Source organism: Rhipicephalus microplus, chromosome 3 (assembly GCF_043290135.1).
Source record: "Rhipicephalus microplus isolate Deutch F79 chromosome 3, USDA_Rmic, whole genome shotgun sequence".
Classification (NCBI taxonomy): Eukaryota; Metazoa; Arthropoda; class Arachnida; order Ixodida; family Ixodidae; genus Rhipicephalus; species Rhipicephalus microplus.
This window is the reverse complement of record NC_134702.1, coordinates 66,259,725-66,271,829: the sequence shown is the minus strand read 5'-3', so window position 1 is coordinate 66,271,829 and position 12,105 is coordinate 66,259,725. Positions and strand designations below refer to the sequence as shown.

Here is a 12,105-nt window from a genome sequence, read left to right as displayed (position 1 = left end):
CAACACGTGCGCAGCTTCTGTATGGTGGCGGGTGTTCCTCACCTTGTGCTTTGCGTACAGGACGTGGTGGCAGAGGCGGCAGAGGAGGTGGCATTGGTGGGGGGCGTGGTAGCCGCACGTTCCAGAACCGAGGGCTGGGCGGCCATGATGGCTTCCCCCAGTCCATGGACACATGGACCAACAGCACATCTACCGGAGGACAGCGACCATCTAGGGGAAGCCAGCAGCAACAGCAGCAGCAGGACACCATGGCAGTCGGTGAGCGGTTGTGCTTCCGATATCTTCAAAGTTATCTATTTTTTGTGTGAGAACAGCACATATAGAGGCATCCTTCTCTGCAGTTTGTTTACATTCTTCAGCTTCTTATTTTGCATGCAAGGTTTACATTTCATAGCTGTGCGACGCTGCACTTGTAACAAGGTGAGAGAACATCTTTCTCTTTCTCTCTTTCATGGGTACACATATTGAGCAGAAGTTAAATTCCGAAAAATTAAGGAATGCTGCAAGTCCGTCAAGAGACATTACTAAAATGTTCCTTGTGGTTTAGAGCGGCAGGTTTAGTGCATGTCACGCCACAGGTGGACATGTAAGGGATAAGGAAACCAACTTTCTTGTTTGTGGTTGAATCTTGATGGAAATCGGCACAGACGCTAAGAATGATCTCTCAGTGCTTCCACTAAAATTTCGAGGGGCTACAGCGAAAACTTGAAGAGACAAATTATTTCTTCATTGAACCTCGTAGAAGTAGAACATAAACTTTATTTGTCGAATCCAGACGATTAGAGTCAGGCGTTTTTCAGTGGGCCTGGGCACCCACCACGGATGTGGTTCCGAGACCTTTTCTCGAAGCGGCTTCCTCAGCACGCTGTACAGCCCAGAGTTGTGCTGTCAGGTTCGAGCTGAGCAGTGCGGCCTTCCAACGCGAGCGGAGGCTGGCGGTAGAAGAGTGGGGCGAATCGGCACTGTTCGAATGTTTATTAGGCCCTGACACTCCCACAGCATGTGACTAAGAGTGGCAACCTCGCCACATGACGTGCATCTGTTTTGTAGTGTTGTGGGGTCTCGGCGAGGCGAACGCGCGCACCGCCACGCCACGCTCTCGGAGTGAACGGACACAGTGGACACGATCGGTACCAAGCACACCACATGCATACATTTATTAACTAATTTAGACGACGATATCGTCCGCCGAATGATACAACAATTTCAATTAACACTAAACCATACAAACAACATAACGCAGGGACGCACTAAACACACAATAACATAATAAACACACACTAACACACTCAACACACTAGCACATACCCAAAACGGCGTCGCCAACGCCTGACTTTCCACGCGGGACCCCGGCGCGAAGCCCGCGGTGCCGAGCACCGGGGACCCGCGCTACAGACAACCGTTCGCGGCAGCCGCCACGCGCAGAAGAGAGCTCGCTCAACGCTCGCCCGCCACCAAGGCCCGCCTTCCGCCAGGGGCCACCGCCGGCGCTACCACTCTACCAACAGTGGTACTCAAAGCGAACACAACGCCATCTATCGCCTGGCGGTGGTCACCACCAAAATAAAGCCTTGGGGCGAGACACGTGCGCCACGCGGCGCAGACAACTTTACAGGGGGGGTGTCAGCACCCCCACATTCCCCCAACCTTAAGGGGAGATGCGGGTCGAAAAGTCGCGTTTTTTGCGAAAATTTCCACTTTTGAGATATTGCTGCTAAAATCACTTTTGATCATTCAACTATCATTTCCCCAAAGGTCATAGCTGAATTCAAACGAGAAAGTGGTAAAAAGTCGATCTGCGCTAGTGAAGGTAGCTGCCGAAGTCGCGAATTCACGCATCCGACGGCTATTTTTGAAAATCCGCCACTCGGCAACACGATGACGTCCGCCATCGGGGTTTGTTCGGTGGTGTAGATCAAGGCTCCTTCTAGTGTACAGGCGTCCCCCTAGTTTCGTATTTTAGTGAGGAATTTCACAAAACAGTCGTTTCCAAGTCGGTTTGCAGCCAAGCTGCAGCCGCTTCGCGCATCTCTACCGGTCACATGGTACGCTACCGAGGCCGCCATTGGCTACATCTGATCGGCCTCGCTCGCTGAGCGCTTGCGACGATCGGCACTTGCCGTGCGTTTCTATGTTTTTCCGAGTTCACCATGGATAACTCGAAGAAGCGAGACTTCCGAGCACGAAAGTTTGCAAGCAAGAACAAGTACCAAGGGCGTCGACGTAAACCGAAGCGCAAAGCAGCGGTAGAAGAATGCGAGCCGCGGGCCACTAGGCCTAATCAAGGCAGCGGGGATACGGCGGCTTGCGGGAACTTTGACGAAATCGACGCCGCGATCAAGTTCATCAGCGCATCAGAAAAAAAGATTGAACAGTTCGAAAGCGAAAGAACGAAGAGTGTTTGTGGCTCTGTGAGCGGAGTATTTTGTGACATCGGCGCACTGACATCGATGGTAAGCCGTGCTGTTTGTCCAACATGCCACACCGCTGGACTCGTCGTTCGCGACACCGCAAGTAAACGTAAGGGCCTCTCTTCGTTCCTCGAGCTGCACTGTGATAACAGTGAGTGTCCTGAGTCAGTGATTTCTGCCGCGCATAGTTCGCGGCGTGTTCTGCCGGAAAGACAGCCCACCGATGCCGGTGATGACCGGAGCTACCGAAGCGGCAGCTCGCGCGACAGCTTCGCTCTCAATTTGAAGGTAGTTGTGGCTGCGCGTGCAATAGGCATTGGGCATGAACAGCTGTCGCGTTTTTGCGCTATTCTTGGACTGCCAATACCTATGCATCATAAGACTTTTATTGCAATCGGCAAAAAAGTTCATGCTGCAGCTACCAAAGCTGTGCAAGACAACCTGGCGAAAGCGCGGATGATAACTAAAGAGAAAGTGGATGGGGCTGATGTTGCTGTCATGTATGATGGCACATGGCAAAAAAGAGGGCACAAGAGCCACAATGGCATCGGCACTGCTGTGTCTGTGGACACTGGTTTGTGCCTAGATTTTGAAGTGCTATCGAATTACTGCCTTGCCTGTAGCCGGCACCAGGACTTGGGTGATGAGGAAGAAATATGGCAAGCATTCCACACACCTGTCTGCGAAAAAAATACAGAGTGCTCCTCTCATGCCATGGAGACTGAGGCAGCTTTGCGCATATGGGGCAGGACATCCTCATACACAACACCATTGCGCTTCACCAAGTTCCTCAGTGATGGGGACAGCAAAGCTTATACCGCTGTCGCTGAGGCCAAGGTATATGGTGAAGCTGTTGTGGACAAGGAGGAGTGCACAAACCATGTGGCCAAGCGTCTAGGCACTGCACTTCGGAAACTGCCAACAAGACTTCCACGAGGGGAAAAGCTGACAGATGGCACAATTCAGAAGCTGCAGAACTATTACCGTATTGCAATCACAAACAACAGAGGTGATATTCTGAAAATGCATCGTGCCATCTGGGCCTCATATTTCCATTCATCGTCGAGCAACACAGCAGGCAGCCACCGATACTGTCCAGAAGGGGCGACTTCCTGGTGCAAGCATAGGCGAGCTGAAGCGCTTGGGGAGGCCCCACCCGACCACACACCAATCTTGACCAAGGCTCAAGGATTGGCTGTGCTTCCCATTTACAAGCGGCTCACAGATGAAAAGTTGCTGGTGCGTTGTATCCAAGGGAAGACCCAAAACGCTGCAGAATCTTTGAACAGCAAAATCTGGTTGTTGTGTCCGAAGACTAAGTTTGCCTCCCGGACAACAGTGGAAACTGCAGCTGCTATGGCCGTGTTGTGGTTCAATAAAGGACATTCAAGCTTTGAACACGTGCTAGAGGAGCTTGGTGTAGTCCCACCAGATCAACTGATCACCCTGGGCCGATCCCGCGACCAGAGGAGAATCGAAAGAATGTCTGCGTGTGAAACAGCCGAGGCAAGGGCCCATCGGCGGAACGTGGCAAAGAAAGCGCGCCTTGATGACTCCCTTCTCAAGCGGCGAGAAGGATCCACATATGGAGCAGGACAATTTTAGGTGCTCTAGCTGTGTCCCTTCTATGATATCACCAAGTTTTGTGCAAATCGCACTGTGTAATCATGAGTAAACATATTTACAACTTTCAAATGCATTTTTCTCGATTTCCATTTTGAGGTAATTCTCTCATCTTGTGCACAATCTTTTTTAGGCATAAAATAGTCCTATCTTGATGAAATTTTGCACAGAGCTTAATCAGCCACTCTAGAATACAAGTATCTACTTTAGGTTGCATTATACATCACAGATTTTTTGTTACACAACTTGATACACTGATAGAGAGATGTAAAATATGCATTGAGTACTTTTAATTTTTTTTTTTTTAATGTAGCAAATAAATTTTCTGTTTGAGGTACTTTTCTGTATTGTACTGCTCAAGTGCAGCAAAATGAGCCATTTTGCAATTCTGTGTGAAAATTTTTAGTAAGCTTTATTATGTGCACAAAAAATACTATATTTTGATATCAAAGTTGTAGTAACTCCGGAACTACTATAGCTATCAAACAAATAATTGCAGTTATGAAATCAGCACTGCAAGCTTTACTAACACCTAAAATTTCAAGGAGCTGGGTTATGAAATAAAAAAAAACCTTTTTCGAGTAGCATCTCCCCTTAATATAATCTGTGAGTTTCTCTAGCGATCTGTAATCGAGGTTGCGCAGTGCCCTGTTCGATATTCGATCTAGGCCTGGGGCTGACTTGGTATTGAGTTTGACGAGGGCCGCCTCGATTTCGGAAATACAGAATTCTGTGTCTGGGATGGCGTTGCCTTTTCCCCTGTAGTCCGGATGTGCTTGTGGGGGCGTTTGGAATATGTAATGGAGTTCCGCTTCCCGTAGGAAATCTTGCTCCGTTCCCCCGTAAGCATGAATGATTTTGCACATGCCTTGCCTCTGTGAGGTCTTGGTGTTCGCAGGATGCACGAGGTACCGCAGTATCTGCCATGTGCGACCCGTAGTGAGCTGACCATCCATCTGCGCGTATTTCTCTTCCCATTGCTGTTGTTGCAGGTTAAGTGCGTGCTTTTCTATTTTTTCGTTGAGCTGTGCTATACGTTTTCGCAGTCTCCTATTATGTCGTTGTCGTTTCCAGCGGCGATGCAGTTGGGTCTTGGCTTGCCACATGTGCAGTAACCGGATGTCTATTTTATCAAGCCCAGCTGTTGACGGCATCATTTGCGTCACCCTCTCGATGTCCCGCCGAAGTTGGTCGGTCTTTGATGCTCAATGTCTTTGATGTCTTCAATCTGTTGCTTGTCTCGATTTTTTTCGTTCCCGATTGGTGATCTTTATTTGGCGACCGGCAGTGTGTTCATGTGGGCCGCTTTCTGCTTCTATAGAGATAATGTAATGGTCACTGCCCAAGCCTTGCATGGTGTTTCTCCAAGTCACCTTTCGTGTAAAGGTAAGGTCCGGGGTGGTGTCAGTGCTGACGCTATTGCCCTGCCTAGTTGGTGCCGCAGGGTCAGTGACCCGCTCGAGGCCGGCGAGTTGTGCCATTTCCCACAAATGCCTGCCTTTCGGCTGATCATGTTTGTAACCCCACGCCGTATGCACTGCGTTGAAGTTGCCTCCAATGAAGAGTTGTTGCCCCTGGGCGATATAAAGTGCTCGTTTGAAGAGGACGTGAAAGTGGTGTTTGCGGCATCTTGGACTGCTATAGACGTTGAGTACAAAGATGCTGTGGGGCGTCTTACGCGGTGGAATTAGCTCTACGAGGACGTTTTCAGTATCCTTGACTTGGGTGTCGTGTTCGATAGCCGTGAGCTCTCTCTCGCTTGACCAGTGTGGTGACGTTTGCATTCTCCGCCTTGCCTGTTATAGACTGGTACCCTGAAAGCTTGGCGGGGTGTTTGTTTCCTGGTGTATGGTGACGTCTGGGCGTTCGGGAATCATTTTTAGGTATTGTTGTAGGTGCGCTCGTTTGTTTTTGTAACTCCTGCAGTTCCACTGCCATATTGTACGTTTTTGTTTCGAAGAGTGTCTTGCCATGGTTATGTGGTGCTACATGCGTGGCGCCGCTTCCCTATGCAACGTCACCAGCGCGCTGTTGGCAGCTTCTAATCTGGACAATTTGAGATAAATGCTCTCCAAGCTCTGTTGAATCGTACGCGGGATAGTCACGGTGATAGTTTCCTCGAGACTGCTCACGCGAGCCTCGAGTGCTTTCACTCGGGTGTCGCTTGTTGCTGCGCGCGTACACTTGGGACGTACTGACCTTTTAAGGGGGGACACGGCTTTGGGATCGCGAAAAATGGCAAAAAAATCGATTTTTTTTAAACCCAAGTTTTCAGTTTCTGGAACCTTTTTTCTATCTGGTTCCAAAATATCTACTGAAAACCGTGCAGAAGTGCTTAGAAAAATTCGTTTCACCCACCTCGGTAGCAAAACTTTTTCTGAAAATGGCAAAAAAAACGGCGATTTTCAAAAAATTATAGCTTCGCGATGCTTGGGCCCGGAGCCGGCTTCTTGGGCTCATCGGAAAGAGCATTTCTCCGATTTTAACTTTCCCGCCTCAGCTGGCTCCTCCCTTTAACAACAAGCGAGCAAAAAGCAAATGTTTGAAGGTCGTTTTGAGGCCCTTGATTGGCTGCCATGTTGCCTCGGCTCGCCTCGCCATTGGCCCGATGCTCGCTCCGGGAGCTCGTCGTCTGCTGCTTGTGCGTCGCGAGGACATGGCTCCCGAAAATCGCCACTTCGTGACGTGTTCATGGCTTGATGATCACTTAAGATGTAACTACGCTTTAGTTAAGAGCAATAAGCGGATGCGCGATCAGGTTACTACTAGCGCCGCGCGTCATCGGAGTCGTCTTTAGCCCTATGATGATATGTGGGGTTTAACGTCCCAAAACCACCATATGATTATGAGAGACGCCGTAGTGGAGGGCTCCGGAAATTTCGACCACCTGGGGTTCTTTAACGTGCACCCAAATCTGAGCACACGGGCCTACAACATTTCCGCCTCCATCGGAAATGCAGCCGCCGCAGCCGGGATTCGAACCTGCGCCCCGCGGGTCAGCAGCCGAGTGCCTTAGCCACTAGACCACCGCGGCGGGGCTTAACCCTAACTCCGCCGACAGCGAGACTGCGGCAAGGGTGACGTGCTTCTTCGCAAGCAACGAAGTTGAAGCGGCGGTACGATCTGATTACTACGAGTGGCCGCACCGGATGCACGATCAGATTACTATGAGCGGGCGGGCGGCTGTCTACGAGTGCGGCGCGTCATCAGAATCGGCTTTAGGCCTAACTCCGCTGACAGCGAGACTGCGGGCAGGAACGACGCGCAAGCGCACTCTTGGCGACGTGCTTCTTCGCAAGGAATGTACCACATCACTCGCTAGCTCGTCTGAATCACGTACGGGCATTTTACGCGCATCGGCAGCGGACAACACAGTCAAGCTCGTCACCCCCCCCCCTTCACTGCCAAGAATCGCTCGGAACAGCGGCTAGCAGTTTCGCGCGTCGTCGTTCGAAAATGCGATGCCAAGTGCAGTGCGTGCCGATTTTTTGTCTTCGTAGTTACACATTTTGCGCATCGTCATCGAACGCCGCCGGCAAGTGCATTACGCGCCGGCTGCACCCCACGTTCATATGGAGTGCTGTTAATAAGCTTTTGTGATGCGATTCAGACGTGCTTGGAGCTGTGCTTGATATCGCCACGAACGTCTATGAATGTTCCGAGGTTAATGAATTGCTGTAGATTAGAGTTTCCGCGACCGGCTGTATGTTGATGCGTTTCACGGCTAGAGCGGCGAAAGAGCATGTATGAATCAGGGGCACAAATTTTTATATGCCCGTTTCGTGTCATTAATTATACTGCTAGACATTCCCGTGTCACCAGTCTTCTGCCAATAACTTTGTTATTTAGAAAGAAGGCATAAGCCGTTATGGTGTGATCCATTTTTCTGGTGCAATAAACCTCTCTCCAAATAAAGAAAAGTTCAGTGAATATTTGTAATCAAGTACCTAATTACGCTAATTACAACTTCAGCACAAAAAAGTATGTGTAATAATTTCAGTATATGGTTTTATTCAATTACAATCTTTTCTGTCATACCTATCACACCACTCCTTCATACAAAGAACTTGGTTTGAAATCCATACTTGTTCTTTGTAAATCATGAAAAGGAGTAAATCATGAAAAGAAGTCAAATATCACAAGACAAACCTGAGATCACAATTTTTAGGTGTCTTACCCCCGAATGCAGAGATGTTACTTGACTCGTACTTGACTCGTTCTTGACTCAAGACAGTCTTGCCGGTCGCCATAAATCGTTCTCGAACTTGCGGATGACTTGAAGGCGACTTGGCTCGGTCGAAGTCAGGACAAGTTTCAAGTCAGCTGCGGGGCTAGCTTGAAAGCGACTTCGCGCGTTATTCCAACATGGCCACCTCTCGAATGGACGTCGCGCGGAGGGTGGCCTCTTTTGAGTTTGCTTGCCTCGCCATAAGCGTAGCATTTTTTGAGGCGCGCTGCCTGCCGAAGATTCTTGGAACCGCTTTACGTGACCAAGGAAATCCGATGAAGTTGTACGACGAGCAACAATTCCACGCTACGTACAGATTCATGAAAAACGCCGTGGGGCAGCTGCTCGTTGTGTTGCCGCTCCGTGAAAATGGGGACAACCGAAGACAGCCCGTGCATCCAGTGTTACAGCTACTGATGGCTCTCAGGTTTTACAGCGCTGGCACATTCCAACCAGTCACCCGGAAATTTCGTCTGCATTCCGTAGTCAACAGTGTGCCGTGCAGTCGGAAAAGTTACGCTACTCATTGCAAAGCACCTGTACGCGATGCTGGTGCGGTTTCCGCAGCCGGCGGACTGTTATGAAGTGGCTGAGTTCCCTTGCGTTACAGGTTGTGTCGACTACACACACGTGCGTATTAATAGCCCCGGTGTCGACAACGCCGAAGTGTTCCGTAACCGCAAAGGCTATTTCTGTTTTTCTATAACACGACGACATTTTCCGTCTCTTTCGGTAAAAAAAAAAAAAATTACTCGCTGCTGTGTCCGTGTACCTCGTCTATCCTTTCGTCCCGTCTAGGGTGCTGTTTCTCGCTCAGGAAGGCACCGCTTGTAACACAATGCTACGTAAAATTACACACACATAAAAAAGTGGTGCCCCTATCACGGGTTTTTTTATCCGCATCCCCATCATGCAGCGATACATTGCTGCACCCCGCGAGACAGAATTCTGCTGAGGGCAATGTTCTGACCCCCACTTTTTCTCTTGTTTACCAAGCTCAACAAAAAGATACGAATCACATTTGTTCCCAGAACTTGTTTTTTTTTTTTTCATAATAACTGCGACATAGCCCATTACAGGCATGCACACAGGCGAACAGAAAGGCGAATACCGTGAAAATCGCGTCACCCCGTAAGCCAGGTGAGCACGAATACATGCCATGGCGCTCGGTTGAGGAAAAAAAAAAAAAACGATGAAAGAACCTAACGCGATGCTTGTTTCGCCTCCAAACAAGCAACCGTGAAGAAACACACCGATTTTGGGTGGCCACTAAAACCACCGGGCCACGAACGCTTTACAGAAGCAACACTGCGCATTGCTGTGGCGGCAGGCACGACGTGCGCTCGTTAGCCGTAAAATGGCAAAAATATGCTTGTGGCCCTTCGTTTTTATAGTTATTTTAAAACGCAGGGTCTTTTTTTGATGTAATGCATGCCTTACGCGAAGAACTTCATTATTACCCTCGTTAGCAGGCGAGCAGCGTGTTTCTGCTTTGAAGCTCGTTCTTGACTTGACCAAGCAAGACAGCCTGAGCATCTATGAAACGCGAAGGCTGACTTGGGCGTTTTGAAGTCCACTGCTTGCTTCGCGCCGACTTGCTCAAGTTAAGTTGAAGTCGCGAGCCAAGTAACGTCTCTGCATTTGGGGGTTAGAGATGTAAAGAAAAGTTGAAACTTTAAACGCAGCTTTCTCAATACTGTTTTTTTTTTTTTTTTTTGACATTATGCTCAGCCCCTCCACATGGTTCAATGAAGAAATAATTTGTTTTTCGTAAAGTATTTGTGGTATCGCTTCAAAATTTTTACGGAAGTACTGTGAGGTCATTCTTAGTGTCTGTGCCGATTTTCATCAATATCCAACGAGAAACAAAAAAATTAATTGAAAAAAGCCTGTCGAAAACTTCGACACGCTTTTTCTCACAAGTGTGTTTTGGACATTGTGCATTGCTCGTGGAAAGAGTAGCACGGGAATTACTGGACCGATTTTGATTTTTTTTTTTTTCCTGAATCCCTGAACACTGCTTGTGGGTACAGCAATCTTCAATTTCTGTTTTATGGCCCTGTTATTTTTCTAGATGATTTGTCCGTTCCACTGTTTCTGACATTGTGTGTCGGCAGCCATGATGATCTCTAAAAAAAAAAAAGAGAGAGAACTTATTAAAAAATTCTGAGAGTGCCATACCCTGTAGCTTTCTTTTGAGTAAAGATCAACACCATTCGCAGCTTCCTGGCATGTTTTGTTGCAGCGCTAGGCTTTCCACGAGCAGACCATGTAATTGGATCATGTAGCATTATGTAACTTGAGAACTACTGAAGCTATCATGATGAAACTGCATATTTCCCTATTCGAGATACTTATGAGTATGCATGCCAAATTTCATTGCTGTAGGTCAACAAATAAAAAAGTTTTTTTTCAATGTCACCTCCCCCCTTAAGAGAGATAGCCGGTCGGCATTTAGTATCGGGGCCTTCGCCCTCACCGTTTTCTATGAGTTCTTCTTGTGTTTCCTGCATTACCTGTTGATCAGTCTCGCTGTGAGCGGCAGGCTGGAGCTTTTGTACGAGTTCGTTTTTTGTGTGAATCTGTGCCTGCACGCATTCCATTTGCCTTTGTATAGTTTGTATTGTCTGTGTTAGCTGAGCTATCTCCGCCTCTATCTTAGTGTGTGTTTTGCCGCCAGCCTCCGCGTTTGTTGCACGTTTTCTTTTGACCGCATCTGCAAAGCTCACCGAATCAGTTGCTTTGGCGTCCCTCGTTGGTGTCCGTCCAGGTGTTCATTACCTGTTGATCAGTCTCGCTGTGAGCGGCAGACTGGAGCTTTTGTACGAGTTCGTTTTTTGTGTGAATCTGTGCCTGCACGCATTCCATTTGCTTTTGTATAGTTTGTATTGTCTGTGTTAGCTGAGCTATCTCCGCCTCTATCTTAGTGTGTGTTTTGCCGCCAGCCTCCGCGTTTGTTGCACGTTTTCTTTTGACCGCATCTGCAAAGCTCACCGAATCAGTTGCCTTGGCGTCCCTCGTTGGTGTCCGTCCAGGTGTTCGGCTGCGAGCTCGGCGTTGCTGCTGCTTTCGGGGTTCCGGTGTGCGGCTACGAGATCGGGAGTGGCTTCGTCTAGGTGTCCTGGATCTTGAGCGGGGCTTGCTGGTGGAATAGTTAGTGGCAGTGGCCTCTGCCTCAGTGGCCCTGCGTCGTTCCCATTGTCTCTTCGTCACAATGTAGGGCGTTTTGTACCTTGCACGGCAGTAGCGGTCCGCCATCATGTGTGCGCCCCCGCACAGCTTGCAATGGGGGAAACACTGGTTGTTGGGGCCTGGGTTAGGGGCGTCACAACCACGACACACTTTGCCCTTGGGCTTTGGGCACATGTCCATGCTGTGACCAAGTCTCCCGCAGCAGTGACACATGTCGACTTGCTTGCGATACGAGGTGCAGCGAAAGAGAGCGCCGCCGTACCTGACGTAAGTGGGCACTTGCGGTCCTTCAAACTCTACTATGACGGTCGTGGCGTTACTGAGCCGTTTGGCTGCCAGAGTGTAAGGGTTACGAGCGTGAACTATGCTGGTGTGAATGGACTTGGCGTCTTCGTCCAACGGGATGCCCTTGATTATTCCCTTCACCGTGTTGTCGGGGGCCGTCTCGTACGCACTGACCTTGTGGTGGCGGTTGCCGATGGTGATGGCTTGAAGCTGTCTGTACTTATCGGCGTGAGAGGCATGGGGTGTGCTCACGACGATGATGTTTTGATGGTTGTTGGAGCACACAGTGTCCTCCCCTGCTTCATGAGCCGGTACGTTGGCTGCGCGGTAAATCGCCGATGCGAGGCGCACGGTTCCAGTGGTGGC

The 12,105-nt window shown here is 49.2% G+C and overlaps 2 protein-coding genes across 7 annotated transcripts in view; both read left to right on the top strand.

Moving 5' to 3' along the window:
- LOC119174257 (uncharacterized) overlaps positions 1 to 12,105 on the top strand; it is a 125,881-nt gene that overhangs the window by 29,617 nt on the left and 84,159 nt on the right. For all 6 annotated transcript variants that reach the window (XR_005110195.2, XR_012894273.1, XM_037425118.2 and 3 more), the window contains exon 7: positions 61 to 258. Coding sequence is in view for 4 of the 6 variants with exons in the window: in XM_037425118.2 (XP_037281015.2) it covers positions 61 to 258 (198 nt within the window). In the remaining 2 variants the exon portion in view is untranslated. The remainder of the gene's footprint in view (positions 1 to 60; positions 259 to 12,105) is intronic.
- Positions 2,011 to 4,163, top strand: LOC142803763 (uncharacterized). The gene has a single exon (XM_075889696.1). The coding sequence runs from the start codon at positions 2,151 to 2,153 to the stop codon at positions 4,014 to 4,016; it is 1,866 nt and encodes a 621-aa protein (XP_075745811.1). The 5' UTR covers positions 2,011 to 2,150; the 3' UTR covers positions 4,017 to 4,163.

Excerpts from the sequence above, each read along its gene's own strand:
- LOC142803763 (XM_075889696.1), top strand. The coding sequence starts at position 2,151 with ATGGATAACTCGAAGAAGCGAGACTTCCGAGCACGAAAGTTTGCAAGC.